General features: G+C 34.4%; 1 protein-coding gene across 8 annotated transcripts in view; it reads left to right on the top strand.

Moving 5' to 3' along the window:
• LOC117334945 (serine/arginine repetitive matrix protein 5-like) overlaps nt 1-23,123 on the top strand; it is a 54,062-nt gene that overhangs the window by 10,600 nt on the left and 20,339 nt on the right. For 7 of the 8 annotated variants that reach the window (XR_004534259.1, XR_004534258.1, XR_004534257.1 and 4 more), the window contains exons 2-16: nt 817-921; nt 7,720-7,762; nt 9,634-9,715; nt 11,027-11,124; nt 11,568-11,685; nt 12,474-12,561; nt 12,940-13,028; nt 14,290-14,353; nt 15,118-15,209; nt 17,248-17,322; nt 18,867-18,979; nt 19,204-19,369; nt 19,748-19,861; nt 20,790-20,858; nt 21,197-21,313. Coding sequence is in view for 5 of the 8 variants with exons in the window: in XM_033894806.1 (XP_033750697.1) it covers nt 817-921; nt 7,720-7,762; nt 9,634-9,715; nt 11,027-11,124; nt 11,568-11,685; nt 12,474-12,561; nt 12,940-13,028; nt 14,290-14,353; nt 15,118-15,209; nt 17,248-17,322; nt 18,867-18,979; nt 19,204-19,369; nt 19,748-19,861; nt 20,790-20,858; nt 21,197-21,313 (1,433 nt within the window). In the remaining 3 variants the exon portion in view is untranslated. The remainder of the gene's footprint in view (nt 1-816; nt 922-7,719; nt 7,763-9,633; nt 9,716-11,026; nt 11,125-11,567; nt 11,686-12,473; nt 12,562-12,939; nt 13,029-14,289; nt 14,354-15,117; nt 15,210-17,247; nt 17,323-18,866; nt 18,980-19,203; nt 19,370-19,747; nt 19,862-20,789; nt 20,859-21,196; nt 21,314-23,123) is intronic. The other variant, XM_033894807.1, reaches the window with a different exon arrangement.

Raw genomic sequence — 23,123 nt, 5'->3', positions numbered from 1 at the left:
CGCCAAAATTCAGACTTTTACAGTTACCAGTGTTGTGTAGTCCTGTATAGGTCGTGTGTATACCTGTATAGGCAGTGTGTAGTCCTGTATAGGCCTTGTGTAGTCCTGTATAGGTCGTGTGTAGTCCTGTATAGGCCCTGTTTAGTTCTGTATAGGCCCTGTTAACTGGTATACATATTGTACTGTATGTTTAATCTACAAAACATGTATGTGTATATTGGTCACCTTTTTATTTCATTATTTTTTTTTAGTAGTGATATTGATGAAGAAGTTTTTGCCATCGAAACAAGTGATATCTAATTATTCGGATAATGCCAATTGCTCAAGTCTCTTTTGCCTGTGTAGATTGATGGAAGAATGCATGGGACCTTAGCTTGTATCATATATACCTGTCATATATGGTCAGGCAAAGAAGAGAGCAAACTATTGATTGATTTGGTCTTTATAGACAGGTATTCTATAAAATATACCTTTTGGATATAGTAGTCAAAGGATAAAGATGACCATAACAACGTCGTGCTGGGTGGATCAGCTGATCCACCTGATCCACCCAGCACGATGTTGTTATGGTCATCTTTATCCTTTGACTACTCAACATTACGACCGGACTCTTGTATTCCTCGTGGAATCCGTCGGCTGGGTAACAGAACCATACCGAACTTTTAACATGGATGTTGGATCTCCCACCTCCCGTGTATTCTTTTGGATAGTAGTTTATTGGTAGTCTATAATAGTATATATATGAAATGTAGAGGTCGTTTTTATATCCAGGTGACTTTTATATACAGGGACTGATGTAAACATTGCATGTTACAGGGAAGTTCGAAGGGATCAATTCTATTGGAGGAAGTATACCAACACCTAAACTTGGCTGAGAAAGACTACTTCGGCTTGAGATATCTCGACTCTTCAGATCAAACTGTAAGTTCTCTTGTTGAAACATTTAATTTTTTGATAAATCAGATTAGGGTTTAATTGCGATTTAGGCATTTTTTCTACACATCTCTTTGACTCTCACTTATAATTCAGTGGAACTTCGTTAACTCGAACTCAGAAAACTCGAATACCCCGCTTAACTCCAAGTACTTCATCAGTCCCGGCCGAATTCTCTCTTTATCCTAGTAAAAAAAAAAATCGGAAAACTCGAATTCGGAAAACTCAAAAAACTCGGATAATACGAAGTGAAAATTTGGTCCCAACAATAAAAATCCTACTTAAAATGATCGAATAACTAAAGAAGTATCATGTTTGTGTCCAACAACGATCAGTAAACTGCAGAAACAATAGCGTAATTACTGCCGAGGTGTACAGAGAACGACTGTAACGGTCAGTGCTGTCTATTAAATCGGATAAATCGCCAACTCAGTAACAGTAACATTTTATACACACATGCGCAGTACCAACTTCCTGTGCTAATACATATGAAAATGGCGTGGTTGTTGATAAAACATAAGTTGGACTATCAAACAGTATTTTATATGTCCAATATATAAAGGTAATGGTTCTGTTACGTTTTACATATAATCTGTGTTAAATTTAGATCTCTAAAAGGTTATTTGATATAACATTAATAAATTGTTATTCCGTTGAATTCCATTTTATCGTTATTCCTTTTGCAAACATGACATGAACATCAGATCGTTATTGAAGTGACTAAGTGAAAGAAACTTTATCGAGACTGTATATCGGCAAAACTACACCAAACTACGAGTGACAGAACGAAATATTACATATACATTTACCGTTACATGTATTGACCAGTCTTTACACTGAACTGATGAGCGACAGAGCGGAGTTATAATGATTATATAATGTTGACAAATATTGACCAAACTTTGCACCAAAAATGACAACTCGCTTAATTCGAACACTAGGATAACTCGAAGTTTTCTCGTGGTCCCGTCGAGTTCGAGTTAACGAAGTTCCACTGTACTTAGTATTATTAGGAAGGATTTTTTTTTTAAATCTATCAAATCATGATCAGCCTAAATTGGTATTTCACTGTAGTACTATCTGAAACATAAATTTTATATTAATGTGAAACAGAGCTCTTAGTGATTGTTTGTGAACATTTTCTTCGGGTTGGACAGTATGGTTTATGTAAGGAATTTTGTTATACTGTTGTAACCGATGAATGATTATAAGTGACATTTCATTGACTAGTACAGTATATATGTACACTGTAACCTTCATCGTTTTGATTTTTTGAAGACAACGTGCACATGGTCATTTGTCTGATGAAGGTGACATTGTACATACTGTACAAGTCATCGAAACGTCACATATAAACATTACCGGGGTAATTGGTAATGTAGGGAAAATTCTGATATATTAGTGAGTGTGTTTCCAAATGAAAAATGAAGTTTCCTTTCGCTAGAGATCTAGGTACATTGCTTTGACATCGATCGGACCAGTTTTTTTCCAAATATTGCTTTATTGAGTAATGCATTGTTCAGTAAATGTGCGTCTTGCCTCAGGTATCTATAATTGGACTGTAGGTATATTTACATCACACCTAGTCATTTCTACACACCTGGTTTGTAGTTGTGGAATTGAAAATTCAATTCATAACATACTTGTGATGTATTCTTACATGAAATTACTTTAGTGGAGGTCTATATACTCCTGTGGAACGAGATTAAGCCTGGAGTGAAATAGAATTGTATAATATCTATTACTCTGTAATGCTATCACAATACAATCTTGTACTCATTGATACTTACTGAACAAATATTTAAAAAATTACAACTAGTTTAACTTTGTATAAATCTGAAACACATCGTTTTGTTTGTATAGTCCTTCAAAATATTGAGAGTACCTCCATGCTAGATTATCTAAAGTATCATTGTCCACATTGCTTCACTAGGTGGGGGGGGGGGGTTAGACTTTGGTAGGTAAAATTTACCTCCGTTTCAATGACATAGTCGAGGACATTTGGCCCACAAAGTCGGGTATATAAAGACAGTGTGACGACAAGGTGATGGATCAAATGTTTGTCGGCACTTTATTTATATCTGAAGGAGATTTAGAATCACAAACCGAGAATGTATAATTGAAATAAATCCAAGGTTTTCAACACTTTAGGCATAAGAGCACCTGTTGTACAAACAGTGAGGGTAAACAGTGGGCATGCTTTCTATGATACTGTGTACAGGGAAAGGTGAGATTAGGGGTATTACCATAAACCCATTTCTGTCTCATTGTTGAAAACCATACCCCTTATGTTTGGTAAAGGTGCTATATAGGGTACAATGCATTAGTGAGTTAGAGAGAATAGTGTGACCTTACTCTGCCAGGTGACCTGTCCTCCTATATATCAAGCTGTAGAGCTTCATTATGTGAAAATAGATAGCTGACGTTTAGGTAGACCGCATCTGGTCACCGATATGCGCATAGCACCTAAATCATTAACATACACAATGGCCTCCTGTTATACAAATTTACATCAATTACCAGTTGTCATATTTTTTCTCTTAAGATTTTTTTCTGAAAAATAAATAAAAGTGGAAGAAAGAAAATACTTCACAATAAGCTTTCCATTGATAGGCACAAAATAATTTATATGAATTATATTTGCTGGATGAAAAAAAACCCAAACATTCGTAATGATATAAGGCAGATTATTCATGATCAGGCACCATTAAGCACGCAGTGTTTTTTCTGGAAATGAATAAAAACATAAATAGATCACAATATATCCTGATTTGGCATTGTGTAGAGTTAACAATGAGAGATGTTAAGTACAGTTATCGGAACAGACATGTCCTCACGTCTTGGCTGGGTTTGTGTTATAAAGCTGTTAAACGACTCCAGGCTGTAATGAGATGCAGGGTAGCTAGTATTTCAGGTATTATGGAAAAAGATTTAAAATGCTATTAATCACCAGGTAGTCCTCCTTAAAGCTTAAACATCTAGATAGCAAGATTTAAATGTCTGGCGTAACAGAGCAATATGATATATTTATTAGAATAACTCTATAACTTGTGTACCTTTAAGATTGTTGTTCATGCCAGCTTTGGGATGTGTTATGTTAAAACCAACAGCAAAAGTGGCTTAATATGTATCTAAAACATATAAACAGTTGTACATACAGATTTTAATTGGATAAAGCTTGGTACTGAAAGAGGAGTTCTTGCAGAAACAGTTCTACATATATTTTGTATGTCTGATTTAACAGTCGGATCATAAAACTTTTCGATTTTGACAGTTGACAACTTGTATATATTCTGATGTCGTATTTAACAGCCAAGATAAAACTTTTTGATTTTCACAGTTGACAACTTGTATATATTCTGATGTCATAATTTAACAGCCAGGATAAAACTTTTTGATTTTGACAGTTGTATATATTCTTATGTCGTACATGTGTATTTAACAGTCTGTATAAAACTTTTTGACAGTAGAACAGTGGGGATAAAACTTTTAACAGTTGTACAGTGAGGATAAACCTTTTGACAGTTGTACAGTGGGGATAAACCTTTTGACAGTTGTACAGTGGGGATAAAACTTTTGACAGTTGTATAGTGGGGATAAACTTTTTGACAGTTGTATAGTGGGGATAAACCTTTTGACAGTTGTGCAGTGGGGATAAACCTTTTGACAGTTGTACAGTGGGGATAAAACTTTTGACAGTTGTATAGTGGGGATAAACTTTTTGACAGTTGTATAGTGGGGATAAACTTTTGACAGTTGTATAGTGGGGATAAACCTTTTGACAGTTGTGCAGTGGGGATAAACCTTTTGACAGTTGTACAGTGGGGATAAAACTTTTGACAGTTGTATAGTGGGGATAAACTTTTTGACAGTTGTATAGTGGGGATAAACCTTTTGACAGTTGTACAGTGAGGATAAAACTTTTGACAGTTGTACAGTGAGGATAAAACTTTTGACAGTTATATAGTGGGGATAAAACTTTTGACAGTTGTATAGTGGGGATAAAACTTTTGACAGTTGTATAGTGGGGATAAAACTTTTAACAGTTGTACAGTGAGGATAAACCTTTTGACAGTTATATAGTTGGGATAAACCTTTTGACAGTTGTACAGTGGGGATAAACCTTTTGACAGTTATATAGTTGGGATAAACCTTTTGACAGTTGTACAGTGGGGATAAACCTTTTGACAGTTATACAGTTGGGATAAACCTTTTGACAGTTGTACAGTGGGGATAAACCTTTTGACAGTTATATAGTTGGGATAAACCTTTTGACAGTTGTACAGTGGGGATAAAACTTTTGACAGTTGTATAGTGGGGATAAAACTTTTGACAGTTGTACAGTGGGGATAAACCTTTTGACAGTTGTATAGTGGGGATAAACCTTTTGACAGTTATATAGTTGGGATAAACCTTTTGACAGTTGTACAGTGGGGATAAACCTTTTGACAGTTATATAGTTGGGATAAACCTTTTGACAGTTGTACAGTGGGGATAAACCTTTTTACAGTTATATAGTTGGGATAAACCTTTTGACAGTTGTATAGTGGGGATAAACCTTTTGACAGTTGTACAGTGGGGATAAACCTTTTGACAGTTGTATAGTTGGGATACAACTTTTGACAGTTGTATAGTGGGGATAAAACCTTTTGACAGTTGTATAGTGAGATAAACCTTTTGACAGTTGTATAGTGGAGATAAAACTTTTGACAGTTGTATAGTGGAGATAAAACTTTTAACAGTTGTATAGTGGGTATAAACTTTTTGGCAGTTATATAGTGGGGATACAACTTTTTGACAGTGGAACATTTATAACAGTACATACACTGATATGCAGTTGTAGATACAATGTGCAACCATGGCCAGTGAGTTTCTATAGAAACAGTTATATGCATATAATACAATTTATGTGTCTGTCCACACTATCAAATTTCAGCACAAACTTCATGAGATTTTACTCATTTTTTGGTGTGTACATTAAATTGGAAAAGAGGCCGTTTTTATGATGTTTCAATGTGATTTGAGGGTGCATAAGTTACATGAGATTTTATGCCTATGTTGCAAGGACAAAGAACATTTCTGCAGGTTTTTCATGGTACTACATTTGTCATAGAACAAGTTTGTATGGATGCTTCAATCCTTAAATATTTTACATGCCAAACGACAAAGAAATCTGATATTGAAGCTGTTGGGTAGCAGTGATTTCCTTGGGTTTCGTGATTCTTGTTAATTTTAAACGAATTCCGAGGGCAGATAAAAAATTATATTCTCCAGTGGAATATTTGTTTCCAGAATTCAGAATTGCCTCATGAACCCACTCCCAACCATTTTGGTAAGGGATTTTCATAAATCACAGACCAGGTAGCCAAGCGGTATATCTAACTGTATATACTGTCTGGATTATACCTGTTATATAATACATAGCATGCATGTGTATGTCGATGAACAGTTACTGGGTTAAGGTATTTAAATGGGGTAAAAAATCACATTAAAATGGTAATTTATGCTCCAAGTGTATAATGTGTACAAAAGCAGGTAAAAGAATTATTACACAATTTAAGGAGATTTTTTGATGGATTCAAAATGTAATCAACGTGATTGTAGACAAGATGAAAATGGAATTTTAAGTGTTGACATAGCAGGTCACCAGCCAGAACCCGATATGTATGGCTGGGTGTTATCACACAATATAGGTTTATTGATTTCTGATGAATGACAGGATATACTTATATCACCTAATCACAAATTCCTGTACCTATGTATGCGTTTAACTTGAGGACAAGACAGGTTGAGAAAGGACACGCACACATGTATGTCAGAGGTGTTTGGATCTTTGAATCCGCCTTTTCACTGTAGACAAGTGTAATTAAATTAGTTACCTATTACATGTAAGCTAAACCTGTAATAGGTGGCATTTTAATTCCCAAAAAATTAAATCTTGTCATAAATCAAGCAAAGACAAGTTGAATTTAAAGAAAATTTGAAAGTAAATATTGAAGTATTTTATTGAAGGTAATTCCACACTGTTATTCCTAGCTATATATAATACATGAAAAATTATTACTAAAATTTGGTTTATAATATATGTACAGTTTGTACCAGTATTTTTGAGAAAAATAAAGTATAAATGTTGTGTATAAAGATGTAAAGTAGGAATTGAGGTTGTTACTATAAAATTAAGTATAAAATCCATATGTTTACCCATATATGAATAGCAATTGAGGTTGTGCATAACGATAACTATATATATATATATACATACCGGTATATGTACACTAATGGGAGTCATCACTATATAACTATTTAACCTGAGAAAAAAATCTTCCAAAGAAGGTGAATCTAAATATACACCAGGTATGTCTAAGTGATACCTACTTGAGGTAATAGGCAGGTATACCTGTGTCTTCAGGTTAAAAAAGTGTACAGGCCTACTCAGTAAGACATTCCTATGTTGTAAGAGTATATACCAGAGTGCCTACAGAGACAGATTTGTATGTACACATGTATTCAATTATAACAATCATTTTTCAAGTTTGAAGACTCTATCAATAACTTTCACCATATACGTTGTTATTGATAGAGCAAAGAAAATAAATCTTATCCTATTTCTAGTTTTCTTTTGAAGGTTTTGATGACCTGTGGTTGCAACTAAAACCATAGATTAAAAATGGGCCAGTAAATTTATTTCAAGGTCATGCTGCCCTTCATAACACCATTGTATTTAAGCATGTTTTTGCTCCGTTATGTGCGGTCATGATTAATGCATGAGTTGGTTTTCTGTTTCAGCATTGGCTAGATAACCAGAAAGGTCTGTCATCACAACTTAAAGGTAAGTCAGTATATCAGAGTCAGCCAATATACATAGGCGTTGTTCCCATATATAGTGATGGTCTACATATATTGGCAAAGCAAATTTACCACGGTACATAAAGTAGTCCCAAACGAGCTTACTCAGAGATGGATCAAAAGCCTTAGGACTATGAAGTTACCATGGTTACCACACATAAATTAAAGTAGTCCTAAAGGAGTTTACCCAGAAATGGGTCAAAGGCTTTAGGCTATGTAATTTAGAAGTCCTAAAGGAGTTTACTCAGAGATGGGTCAAAGGCCTTAGGACTATGTAGTTACCATGGTTACCATCCATAAAGTAGTCCCAAATTTAAAAGAGTTTACCCAGTGATGGGTCAAAGGCCTACAACCTTTTTGAAAATAAGACCTTAAGATAAGTACCAGGTATTTTGGCACCAGTGATATCAAGTCTGAAGCTTGTATTTTTTATCTCAATAATCAATCTTCCAACTTGGATTGAGATCCAGAGCAATGATCTTACTGGCCATCTTGTCCCTAGATTGGTGAATAATTCTTGTCTTATCTGTTTGGCTCTTTAATGTATTGTAATCAGGTATGTATATGTTATGTTGCATTGATGTGATGTCATTGTTCTGATGTTGAGTAGGGGTTGCGGTGGCCGAGTGGTTAAGGTGTACGGACACTTTAACACTAGCCTTCCACCACTGGGTTGCGAGTTCGAAACCTACGTGGGGCAGTTGCCAGGTACTGACCGTAGGCCGGTGGTTTTTCTCCGGGTACTCCGGCTTTCCTCCACCTCCAAAACCTGGCACGTCCTTAAATGACCCTGGCTGTTTATAGGACGTTAAACAAAAACAAACCTGATGTTGACATCATGTCATACAACTGTTATGGCTAGCAAACCCTACCCTTCTCAACCCTATAGGTGGAAAGCAGGAAATCTCAATACACCTGTCCAGGGTAAGAGAATTCCCCACTGACTTCACAGCTAAGTTCCTGTTTTTACTGCGAGATAATAAATCTTACCTTTATTTACATCTAGTGTACCTGATTGACTCTGTCGCTTTAATTAGTAAACACCACTATACTGCTCAACAATAGCTAGATGGAGTGCAACACAACCTATTACAATATGATAACGTCATTGATTGGGTGATGTTCTATACAACACCTATATAGGTGTTCTAAATGTTGTCTATACAAAGCATGGCTATTCCTATCCTACAGCTACAGGTCTGGGGTAGGACTTATACATGGGAACTAGGACAGGCCGAGTACCTGAGAACCTATGTGTGAACACAAGCTATTACACGAATCCATGCTTATAGACCTGCATACAAAATCTTTAGCAAAGATGACACATAACCTGTATTTATTATGAATCAGACATGTACATGGAACATGCATTGATGGGGAAAATGATGGGAACATTTGTGAAAGCAATAAATGTGCAACAAATATCTTCACAAAGATGAAAGTGATGTACAGTGTATATTGTAGTTAGTTGTTCCTTGACACCCTATATACCTGTAGCTCATTGATGTAATTAAAGTTAAATTATCCGTCCTTATGCTTCACTAATTGTTGTTTGATCGACATGCTGATATCTGTCAACGTGTTTTGGAACAGACATTTCTGTAGAAGTGATCGAATGTTTTCTCAACAACCTGTTTTTCACATGTCTAGTCATTCTATCTTTGTGAATCTTTCAGTGGGTATGAAATCATGTGTCAAAGGGATCTTATAAACAAGTTCATGATTATCAATAAATGTTGATGTGTACAAGACGGGGTTTAATTTAGAAGACAGTCTGTACATCGCACACTGTTTTAAATTTAATTATTTAGGGGACGATGTTGTATGTAATATGTCATACCTTGGTATTTACAGGCTGTTCAATACCCTACCTTTTGTACTTCGGTGTCAAGTTCTATCCGGTGGATCCCTGTAAGCTCAAAGAAGAAATCACAAGGTTAGGAACTGCCATTAAAATGAGCGTAACAGATAAAAAATACAGCAGAGATGTGTATGTACAATGTTAAAAAATGTTGTTGGTGTAATATTGTCTTAATGTGATAAGTTAAGGGTGTATACTGCCTTGCTGCAATAACTTAAGGGTGTATGCTACCTTACTGTGACAAGTTAAAGGTGTATGCTACCTTACTGTTTTAAGTTAAGGATGTATATATATTACCTTACTGTTATAAGTTAAGAGTGTATAAGTTAATGGTGTATATGCTATTTTGCTGTGTAGAGTTAAGGGTGTATGCTACCCCTTACTGTGATAAGTTAAGAGCATATTCTTTCTTTACTGTGGTAAGTTATATAATAAATGGTGTATACATCCACTACATTACTGTGGTAATGTTAAGGGCATATGCTACCTTACTACATAATCTCTCTCCTTTTCATAATAGTTAACATTCCTCATTATGAGGCCTTTAAACTCTATTATAAATAATACTTTGCATTAGTTTAATTAACTTTTGATACATGTTATATAAGAATACATTGATAAAAAAGGCACTGTAAAAATTGAAAAGAAACATGCATACACAGCTAGAATTAATAAAAGGGAGATAATAAATCCTGGGTAACTGTAATTACGTATAAATGTATAAATAAAATTTTCTGGTAATTGCTGTCCGTGCATTTTTGCCTTTGAAACAGCCATCATTGTATACTTGAAGTACATGTGATACATGTACATAATACTAAAGTTACTTCCAAGATATATACAGAAAAGTATTACAAAATGTATCAGAATTGATGTATGTATAGAGATCTCTGCATGTAACCTAAGCTACATACTACTGACTTTAGAATTACAGCCATAACATTTTGATGTATAAAAAAGCACAATGCACACATAATGCATGTCTCACATTATAAGTGATCAATATTTTACTCATCTATTAATAGAACATTGTTTCCCTAAGGATATATCAAATCTTATATATACCTTCAATCCTTTTCTGAAATAAAGTGTTTCTCATAATATCTAGTGTACTGTTCCAAATCTGTGCTTACTAGATGTCATATTGTGAAAAATGCCTATTTAAAAAAAAAAGTTTAAATCTGAGGACAGACAGGGATTACTATGGTACATATATATAATTTTGCTTTACTATAAAGGCATGGATTATATATAATTTTGCTTTACTATAAAGGCATGGATTATATATAATTTTCCATTATACTATGATTATCAGCTTGTATTGCTGCTATTTCTGTCATGCCAGCTTCTCTGATACTCAGGTAAGACTTGTTATTGTTTGGACAGGTACCAGTTTTACCTGCAGGTGAAACGTGACATTGTTCAAGGTCGCCTCCCAGTGACCTTTGAAGAAGCTGCTGAACTCTTCGCTTATGCCGTTCAATGTGAGTGAACACAAACTGCTGAGGGACAGGCCCTGTACCCAGCATATATAATTGTATGGGTTTGATAAGTGTCATGCTTTGGGATAGGCCCTGTACCCAGCATATATAATTGTATGGGTTTAATAAGTGTCATGCTTTGGGATAGGCCCTGTACACAGCATATGTTAGACTGATCATGATATTAGTAGAAAATGTGACGTAGCTGAAGGACAGGCCATGCATGATATGCAGATCATATGTTCTTTGTGATGATAAGAATGCTTAGTACTGTTCTAGGACATCACTGCTTGGTGTTAACATGACTTTGCTGTAGTTGACATAATTTCACATATACTGCATGTTTACACAATTCAACCTTATTTTCATATCAGGAAATTATCTTAGTTTAAGCAGAATATATCTTTCACAACAGAAATAAATGTTCATGTAATGTGTTCTTGTAGCTGAGCTGGGAGATTGTGACCAACGACTGGCACAAGGTTATGTTTCTGAGTTTCGATTTGTACCCAACCAAACAGAGGAGCTAGAGGACACTATATCAGCATTACACAAACGCCTTTGGTTAGTAAACCTTCCCTGTTCCTCTTTACACTGTAGAGGATATTATAAAGGTATAACTGTGGTAAGTAATCCTTCCCTGCCCCTCTTTACACTGTAGAGGATATTATAAAGGTATAACTGTGGTAAGTTATCCTTCCCTGCCCCTCTTTACACTGTAGAGGATATTATATAGGTATAACACCAATGTCTGAGGTAAGTAATCCGTCCCTGCCCCTCTTTACATTGTAGAGGATATTATATAGGTATAACTGAGGTAAGTTATCCTTCGATTTCCCTGCTCCTTGACTCCTCATTACCTGATAATACTTTATTTGCCTCACACAAACATAACATCAGGCATTATTTCCTTGTCTCCAACACTCCCGTCTCCACCCAATCTCTGACCATACTATATAAATCTATCCCGCAGTCGTTTCAGTCATCCTCACAAGCAGTGCTGCTGTGGACCTTCACCCTAGATATACATGAACTCTATCAGATTAAAGAATTCTTGGTTTCATAATAAAATACATTGGAATGGCTGTGAATATAATTTGTTGTATGAAGTGATGGTTGAATGGTACAAGGCATTGTAGTCAATGTTGTCACTGTACAATAGCATAACGATACATGACAAATTGTCATTGTGTAGAATGTCTAGCCTGGTGATAGTGAAAAGTACCGACGGCAGTAATTTTGTGCTGTATTAAAAACTTGATGGTGAATTGAAAATTTCACATTATGATTAAAAATGACTTATTGAGATTAAAAGCTGTTTTAATTAAATACTTTTTGTATATCTTATATAGCGGTCTTCGTCCTTACCAAGCTGAGCACAAGTTCTTGGACAAGGTGAAATGGCTGGACATGTATGGTGTAGACCTTCACCCTGTAATGGTGAGAAATGAGGATTTAGATTTCTATATGTAGTTTGTATAATTCTGTTATGATGAAAACATATTATGATATTTAAAGTGAGACCTTACCCTTTTTTGATTAAATATAAAGAAAAATTGTATAAATTTATTTTGAAAATTTTAAAATGCATGTTTTTTCACTTCTTCTTTAGTCTTAAAATTCAAATTGATTCCTAAAACATCGATAAAGCTACAAACACCATTAATTGACATAATTTGACTCCTACAGAGCCAGCCTATGCAAAAAAGTTGTAAAATAGCTCGTCACGAGTGTATATTGTCGACCATTTTAGCTGATATATACTTAAACTGTCGGAGTTTCTACTAAACCTAATTACATGTTGTTATGTTGTTACAGGGAGAAGGAAACACAGAATACTTCCTCGGCCTGACACCGATGGGCATTGTAGTTTACAAGAACAAGACGAAAGTGGGAAACTACTTCTGGTAACTAAACAGAAAATTGTATCTGTTGTGTAAAAAAATATTCCCTTGGCTTTTTATGAAAACATTAATATTTCTTTTAAAGATTTTGCCTAGCTTGTATGACGGTCATTCTTTTTAAATCTAAGACTGAATATATATATAAAGCAGTTTTGGGTATTTGTACTGTAGTAACATGTACTGGACCTGTTTAATATGGTATAAATAGCTGTATAAATGGTGTCCATGACTGTCTACTCATGTTCTCATGCTTTATTCTCGATTTATATACAACAGTTTAAATTGATTTTAATTAAAATGACCCTTGCATGTCACTTTGAGGTGAAATAAGTTTTAAATGTCAAATTTGTTGATTGCAAGTCCTACTGTACATGAAACCAATGTGTAAGGTTTACACACTAGTGGTGAGTTCTTTTATGTCTGGATCTGGAAACGAAACTTTAAACGTGTTCAGTGACAGTCATGTGATGTTTAACTTTACAAATCTTTACAAGTCCTGCTGATATTTTACCTAAGTGTTAAGTAGGAACTGTTAATCTCTAAGTGATATCAGTAACGGGATGAACTCTATTACCGATACTTTATCACATATAAACATTCTCCGTTACAGAAAACCTTATATGATTGAAGGGTGTCTATCACGCAGAACTTCCATATTGAAGCAGTTATCATGTTAATTCAACTCTAGTTAAAACTGATTAAAATTTTGATTTAGAATAAGAATTTTTTATATAAAAAATCATAACATGTATCTTTGTTCTTCATTTTAAAATCTGAAAATAAACCAAACAAGAGATATATACAGTAAATCTGAAAATAAACCAAACAAGAGATATATACAGTAAACAACAACTATAGTTGTGACACTTGTTTCTACTTCAATGACTGTGATTAACAGGAAATTACAAATAATGAATCAGGCCGGTTTGAAAGCAAGGGTTTTCTAATTGATATACACAAATCAAAATTTGCAGCCAGTTCTTTAACCAAATTTAGAATATTTTGGTATCAGATTGGTGTTAATTTCAGAAATGTAATGTTTATTAATTACGCATGAATTATTGTCCATTATGGTCTACATCAAGGATAATACCACAAACTGAGAAACATAAGAGTATTTATATTACCATGTTCGATCAGGATTAAAACCCAATCAAAACAATCAGTTTTAACTGTTTAACCAATACCTTCACTATTTAATGACCTTGAACAGAGGCAATTATAATGTACATGAAAAGTTTCTGTATAATTGTGTGTTTTTCAGGCCAAGAATCAACAAGGTCACCTTCAAAGGGAAAATATTCATCATCAAAGTCAAAGATAAAAATGTAAGTTGGAAAGAATGTTGATAGGCTTAGAGTGGGAAAGCTAAAAGTCATATTACGTGCTCCATAAAGGTAGCGGAGTATTTTGAATGGATAATATTGAAACCTGACCCAGAGTTCAGACTACCAGTGGTTAAAAAAAGGTATTTTTTCTACCAATAATTTTCTGTCTATAATTGGTCACTAACTCTTTATTCCTTTTACCTTAACCCCTATAATACTTCATGAACTCTACACTCACTTGACTGTGGCCCCTTTAAATTACTTACCTGACCTCTATATTCCTTTGACCGTATAACCCCTATAATAGTTACTGACCTCTCTATTCTTTTGACCATTCCTCCTAAAAATTTTAATGACCTCTTTATTCCTTTGACCTTGACCCCTTTGATTTACTTTATTGACCTCTATATTCCTTTGACCTGAACACTAACTCTTAATACTTACAAACCATGTTTTTCCTTTGATCTTCCCTCCTATAAATCTTACCGACTACTATATTCCTTTGACCTTGACCCCAAGCTTTAATACTTACTAACTATGCTATTCCTTGACCTTCCCTCTATAAAGCTTACTAACCTCTATATTCCTTTGACCTTGATCCTGACCCTTAATACTTCCCTCCTATAAATCTTACTGACCTCTATATTCCTTTGACCTTGACCCTGAGCTTTAATACTTACTAACCATATTATTCTTTGACCTTCCCTCCTATAAATCTAACCTACCCCTTATACCTCATTGACAGACTACCCATTATCTTTCAGAATGACGAGCATACCTATGCATTTGAGGTTGTGAGTAAGCTAGGCTGTAAACACCTATGGAAGTGCTGTGTGGAACACCATGCGTTCTTTAGGTGAGAAGTTGTAAGGGTAGGTGATGTAATGCCTTGTGTATCGTCCAGGAACGGGTTTGTATATCTAATGTAGAATTCGTGAAGTCGTATATAAACAGTGTATCAAGCTTGACATTAACGGTCTCCTCTCTCCCTGCTTACACTTATTATATATCAAGATACTTCACATATATCTTTGCATACCAGGCTTGGTATATCATGCTGTTATTTAGTTACTTCAGTCAGAGCTGGGGATAGATTTAATATTCACTCAGTCTTGTAGACAAGAGTTACTACCACTATAATAATAATTCTAGGTTCTTAATCAGGTATATTTTCTCTGCCGATAATAGCTGTGAGATAGCGGTTATACTAAATCATACTCTTTTACTAAGTGCACCTATTTCTAATTTAATAGATTAGACACAATATTACCAATCAACTAATTTTACCTTTGGGTATGGAAGATTTTCTTGTTGAAAAAGTTATCACTAGACAAAGTAAAAATTGTTATAATATTAATTAACTTTTACTTGAAATATGTTATTCTTATAACTGACTAATCAAAGTTTCTGTGCTCCATTACATACATAGTTATAATGTAACCTGTCAGAGTGATATCGTGTATCAATTGGCCTGAGTTTTACAAGATGATCTTCCATATGACAGCTTTACAGAAGCTCTAGGAAAATTTCTGTCTTAAGATTTGAACTTTTTATGGAGAAGCTTCATTTAAGAATAATTAAATGTGAAGCTACAGACTGAACCCTAGAAAACCTAGATATTAACGGGATATCTTTGAACATTCTGATGTATAAAAACTACAGCACCATCATGACTGAATTTATTACTTATATGGCTGCTTAAGACAGGTTTTACTATAGTGATAAACAATTATAGGGTATCATTTACATAGACATACATATACGTATATGTTTACTATTGTAATTACTCTCCAAAATTGTGACCCAATTCATCTTACTTATCAGTATCAACACCTTCCATCTCAACTTTCAAAAGTGTACTTCGAAATAATGTTACTTTATGATGTTTCAAAACAGATAATTTAGAATGTATTGTGATTTTGAGAGATTCACTTGAAGTATAAAATCAGGAGAGTGGTTAAGATAGGTTGATCTATATTATCTTTTGTTGTCTCTGTCTTCAGTATCAGGTATTTTAATCCTGCAAAATATTTAACGTGTTTTAGAAATTATATTAGCCGGTTTATTTATGCAATTATCATCACATTTTCAAATCATCTTCTTCAGCACTGTAAATCTCTTGTCTGTTAGTATAAGCTGAGACAGCTTTGTTTATTATCAGAATTTTGGTTGTCAGAGAGGTACATTGTGTATAGCGCCATAAAGCAAAAAAAAATGTAAATATTATATGCTTTTAAAGTTTTCAATTGGCTGATTCATTTAAAACACAATTATTTTGTTTCAAGTGTTCAAAAGTTAAGTCATTATTTTGTATACAATTCGCAAATTATTTAAATATTTATCAGAATAATTCATATTTGTGAAACATTGCGAAATTCTTGATTGTAATTACTGCTATCAATACCAAAGATGATTTAAATTTTCATGATTTTGTTATGTTTCAAAACAATTCAAATTGGTGAAACATTGAGAAAGTCTTGATTGTAATAATCTTAACTGCTATCAATACGAAAGATAATTTAAATTTTCATGATTTTGTTAAGTTTCACAAAAATGATGTTGCAATTCAACAAGACATTTACAGCACAGATAGAACCTGTCCTCTCTGATGACCAGTACGACAGATGTATGTATTTTGACACTTGATAGAACCCAGCATTTCTAGTTACGGAATAGAAAAAGGTTTTTAAAAGTGCACTTAAAATCAAAGTTGATAATTTGTTTGATTTTCGAGGGTTTCTAGAATATAGAAATGTCAGAAAGGACAGGTTTTTAGAAATGTATCATTTCATGACTTACCATCATCTTCATCTTCATATTCATTGTCTTTATCATCATCATTATCCTCACCACTCACCTGTATGCATCCTCATCTTTCCATTGTTTTGTACTAGACTAAGGCAGGCCAGTGACTCCTATGCTAGGTCAGACTACAGTTATAGACCTACCTCCCGTAGTCGGCGCTCCAGGTAAGACCACGCTTCCTCACACCCTCACTCTGGTAATGGACCAACCTACATCCAGACAACAGTCCAGTTCATTGGACAAAAACCTGGTGATAGTCCATTCCATTGGATTTTATAGGGATGTGTTCAGATTTTGTTTGTGTTGTGGCTTTTTGACTGTGTGAGCAGCTTTATGTGTGAAAATAATACAGATTGGAATTTTGATTAATATATTGATGTTTGAAGTGTCGTGACCAATGTATTCATTGTAAATGGTTGTTCTTCATGTAAGACAATGTTTTATGAGAATCTCCAATTCTGAAGAAGGAAATAACTTTGATGAGAATTTTCAATTCAGAATTGGGAGAATATTTTTTTTATGAAATGATCCAAATAAGAAGATGTGTGTATCCTATCTGGTGGTAAGGGGGTTCATGACAGCAATAACATAATAGGTTTGACTACATTTAACATTGGTGATGGTAGCTGTCACTGTTAGCTTGCCCTGTCTGCACCGTCCCTAACACTGTCCAAGTACATAGTTTGTGTCTCTGACATTCTCAAGGCATTTCAGTTTCAGATTCTTGTGTGATATTTACTTTATTTGACTGAATTCAATCTTGATTGCAATTTTACTGAGAAGCTGATAGAACTACTGTAACCTAATGGTGAGGACTCCCTCAGAATGTAATGTGATAATAACTAATGGTGAGGACTCCCTCAGAATGTAATGTGATAATAACTAATGGTGAGGACTCCCTCAGAATGTAATGTGATAATAACTAAATGATTGAATGTGTGGAATATCCCAGAAGTGTGTCATTTATCTGCTAGGTTTCAGGAAGATACCAGATAGGTTTGCATCTGAAATAAAAAAAAAAATCAATAAAGTAAGAGCATAGCCACTCCTAAAGCTAACGTTCAGAGTAGGATGTTCTTTGATAGAAACCTTTCCGAGTAGGATGTTGTTTGATAGAAAACTGGGATCAAGATGGATGGATATAAGCTCTGGAACTTGGCTTCAGTTTCAGACCAGTTGCAGATCATAGAAGACCCTTGAAAACAAGCCTTCAGAAGTTACTTGTTACTATTCTTTGGGTTTCATCTCCAAAAAAAACCTTGATCTTTTATATGATAACCAATATGTAGTGCTACTCAGGTGTTTAAACCGAGAGTACCATACATTGGATAACAGATACTGACACTTTTAGCATTTTAGTATCAAGACATTCCTCAGTTGTAAGACCGTCTGTATGTGCTACCTTACAATAGTAAAAAGAGTAAATTAAGTATAAGGGTTGAGGTTTTACATCAAATTAACACAATATTGTATATGGAATTTGTCTGTGGTGTTGTATGAAACTGTTGAACTACATTTCAATGTATGTATTATTCACCTCCAATTTATACCCCCACTAGCAAAAGAATAACATCAGCAGCATCTATGGTGATTTATTCCTATTGTTAGCTAAAAGCTTAATTCTTGTAATGTTTGTTGATAACCTATAGTAAACTGGTTTATACTTATATTCAATGTATCTTATATAAACAGAAATTAATTTTTACAGTGGTCGTCATGAGCGACTGAGCCAAACAGAAACTGGTCGAAAACAACCTAATGTAAATCGAGTTCCCAGTAAACGGCACCAGCGTAGGACCTCGTCAGACTCCAGACTCAGCGGTAATAAATCTCTCATCAATAATTCTGGTGTTTACTTGGTATGTTTTAAGGATCAATTAAAATAAAATCTTCTGAATTTTTATTTGCCTGTTTCAAGTAGCACTGAGCTTGAATGATAAATGTTGATGGCGTAAAAAATTGATAACTAAAACTTAATAAAACAGATCAGTAAGTTAAGTACTTAGTACTGTAATAAAAATATTACCCGTGTTCCTTTTTTTCAGTCCAAGGGGAGGGTATAGTACCACACATGACGTCGGGGATATCAGTCAACCGTATAACAATACCTCCCCCAGACAAGAGCACAAGACACAACAGAAGCCTGCCAGACCTCCAGAGAGGCTCCCCTAAGAGTACTCGCTCAGCTCCGTGGGAAACGGATGTAGAGGCGTATGTTATCATGTACAACTAGTAAAGGGAACTCAACATCAGTGTTAATCATACATGGAATAGAAATTTGTCTGTGTAATTAATTATCTATAAAGAAAATACTATTAGTATGAAGAGTGTCATATAATATATCAATATAAGTAATCTTTATTATAAAGTATATCTTTGCTGTTGATATCAACATCGACATCAAGAATGTTTTTGATTTCTATTCTCTGAGGTTCTTTTCAACCTTTCTAATAATACATTTTGTATATAGATCAGGAAAAGTTTCAGTAAAATGTCTAATTCACTTCTCTAGTGCAATAAATTCTTTGATATGTGAAATGGATTCAGCATTGACTACTTTACTGATCGCTAAGTATATTATACCTACAGGGGTCTGTATACATCGGGAAGAGACTCCCCAACCTCTATGTATAGTGATGCCACGAGATCTTATCACAGACGAATGGGACCTCCAAGTGACACAGAGAGTGGGTACCGTAGAAAGTAAGTATTCTGTAAATATACATTAAGTCTATTCCTGAGTAACCCACAACAGATTTGGTGACCCCACTCTCCAGCCATCAGTCATCTATTGTCAGTATCCCCTGATGTAGGTAGGTGGATGGCTAGGTGCACTCGACTTTCACCAAGGTTACTTCGGTTCAGTTCCAGAATTGGATGTCCAAAGGTATTGGGGTCACCTGTCTGTCTGTCCATCCTTCAACAATTACCTTGTGAACACGATAACTTGAGTAATTGACAACTAAGTTTGATGAAACTTTGTATGCAGCCATACATTGACAAGATCTTGAACAAGTTCGAAAATCGAAATTATTCGGCAGTAAGTTACCGAGTTATTGCCCTTTGTCATGATATTATTATTGGTATTAGGGTCACCCGCCCTACCACCTGTGTTTTCCCTAGGTACTCAGGTTTCCTTCCACAGTAAAACTTAGTGTGCTTTCATCTGGGCCAGCAAAAATGGTTAATATTGTTTGTGTAACTTATTTTATAATTGTTGTAAAAAAAGATCAGTTTTATCCCTTTGTATCTTAAAAGACATATCAACACATTTTCTCAAAAATTGTTCTAGTAATCCAACCCTGTCAACTACTGTTGGAATATCAGCAGCTGTTGGACTATTAAGGTTCCATTGTTTAGGACAGTAGGGCTAAATACAAATAATCTGTACTGTCCTAAATGATTCACCCACGGATTCACCTTACAAAATTAACAAATGACGCTCATTTCAGAAAGTAACGTGGTCAAAGTATTTTCTTCATGGAGAGATGTATACTCGTAAATTGTCATATTTAGCAAGAGAAAGTAGTGCTGTATATATAGTGAATGTGTAGTGATAAAAAGGTAGCGGGTATCCCGCACAGTTCTGTCTATATGGATGGATGCAGTGATATGTTGTTTTAAATTACAGGCATATGTATTTCCCCAACAGAAAGGGATCCGACAATGAGAGTGATGTCTCATTTTCACGAAGAAGAAGGTTTGTAATAATATGTTGTTAAATCACTAAATTATTAGTGCTTTGACAAAAATTAACTTATTAGTGCTTTAATTGTCAAAACTGTATTCTGTGGAAACAAATTCACTAATATTCAGCAACTATAGGGAAAGACAGTCAAAACGTTGTGATCAAAATACAGATGATAATGAAAGATTGTAACCAAACTTTTATCTTTACGAAATATTTTAAAACACATTCAAAATCTTCCGAAAGTTAAATATAAAATTACAAGGTATTGTCTTTTTCCTGTCCGTTCCTTCGATTACCTGGACATTACTGTCTCTATAGAGTTTTCATCCCAATCACTTTCTCTATAGGAGAGAGAATGACAGTGGAAGTGAGTCCGATGTATCGCCAACACGCCCCCACCGTCACCGACCCAAGAGTTCAGCAGATGACTGGTTTGAAAGTCAGTGGAAAGAGGCCATGGAGGGGTAAGATATTGAGTTATATAATATATTTAGTGTTCAAGTGTTGGATCCAAGATTAGAGATCCAGATATGGCTGGGGATGTAGTCTTAGTGTCTTAGTACAATGGGAAGGAATTATCTTATTTTACTGATGATTTTTAGAGATATAGTAATGTATACAATGCTTCTGTTAAATAACTGTGGATCGACTGGATTCTGTAAAGACATAACTCGATGACCTTATTTACACTTGATAACTACTACTGTAAAAGTGGATGGTTTTCTGTGTGTCAGATTAAACTGTTCATGTTCTATAGACCATAGGTTTTGTTACTATCTATAAATCTACTGATTGTCTTACATATGAATTACATATTCAAATTCATACATTATTACATATTCCAAATCATACATTATTTTTTGTATCAATAACATACTCAAATTCATACATTATTTTAAAAAAAATACGTTCTCAAAAATTCATACATTATCTTTTGTATAAATAACATACTCAAATTCATACATTATCCTTTGTATAAATAACATACTCAAATTCATACATTATCCTTTGTATAAATAACATACTCAAATTCATACATTATCTTTTGTATAAATAACATACCCAAAGTCATACATTATCTTTTGTATAAATAACATACTCAATTTCATACATTATCTTTTGTATAAATAACATAGTCAAATTCATACATTATTTTTTGTATCAATAACATACTCAAATTCATACATTATCTTTTGTATAAATAACATACCCAAATTCATACATTATCTTTTGTATAAATAACATACTCAAATTCATACATTATCTTTTGCATAAATGACATACCGTAAATATTCGGGTATAGTGCGCACTCGCGTATAGTGCGCAGGTATGTTTTTGAGGTTCATTTTCAAAAAAAAAAAAAAATTAACAATTTTTTTTTTCAATTTTCAACTGAGCGGTAGATGAATTCTAAAGCATAAGATGATAGGAAGTTGTAACTTATGAAAGATTATTTACAATGTACCACATTTAATTGGAATCACCGGTCAGATTTGACACATTGGATTGACAGGTTGTTTACATTATACCGCCACAGGCCTAGTCAGCTTGCAAATTGTAGCGGTCCCATCTAGGTCCCATCTACGCTGTTGTACCAACAAAATAATTAATCCTACCCTCAATTACCTTGTGATTTTCACGCAGGTATGATCTCTTGTGGTATCTGTCCACGAACATACAAAGCTTATTAAGCTCAATTATAACAAGATTGACTAGTAAGCTGACTGCTACGTAATGTTACACAGGCCGCCATTTTGTATACAGTACGGAAACAAGTCTGCAGTCGTCGTGCTGGTCACAACTTTTATATCAATGAATTAACATGTGTAAAGGATACATCTACAGTGAAGACGATAAATAAGAGTACCCTGGTAGTTTTCACAGTCTTATCATATTTTTTTATGGCCAGTTGGTCAGTGACTGCCGCACGAGATCAAGGCATTAGTGTTACCCGTGCCTAATTGCGCATGCGTGCTGTTTCAGCTTCCGTAAATAAACAAGTTGAACGGTATCAGTTTCTGGCAACATTCTGGATTTATAAGGTGATTAATTTAGAAGTATGAAATAACTAAGTACTGCTATATCATTTCAAGTTGTGTTTGATGTTAATTGAGATGTTATACATCGTTTTGGACCTGAATACGGGAACATCCTCAAGTGAGATATCGTATGTGTACGGAACATGTGGCTCACGATCGACTTAGATAAATCCACGTAATTGCTGATAAATACACAATTTCAAGGAATTAAACATTAAAATAACTATTCATTTCT

Source organism: Pecten maximus, chromosome 9 (genome assembly GCF_902652985.1).
Source record: "Pecten maximus chromosome 9, xPecMax1.1, whole genome shotgun sequence".
Lineage (NCBI taxonomy): Eukaryota > Metazoa > Mollusca > Bivalvia > Pectinida > Pectinidae > Pecten > Pecten maximus.
This window is presented reverse-complemented; position numbering and strand designations above follow the sequence as displayed.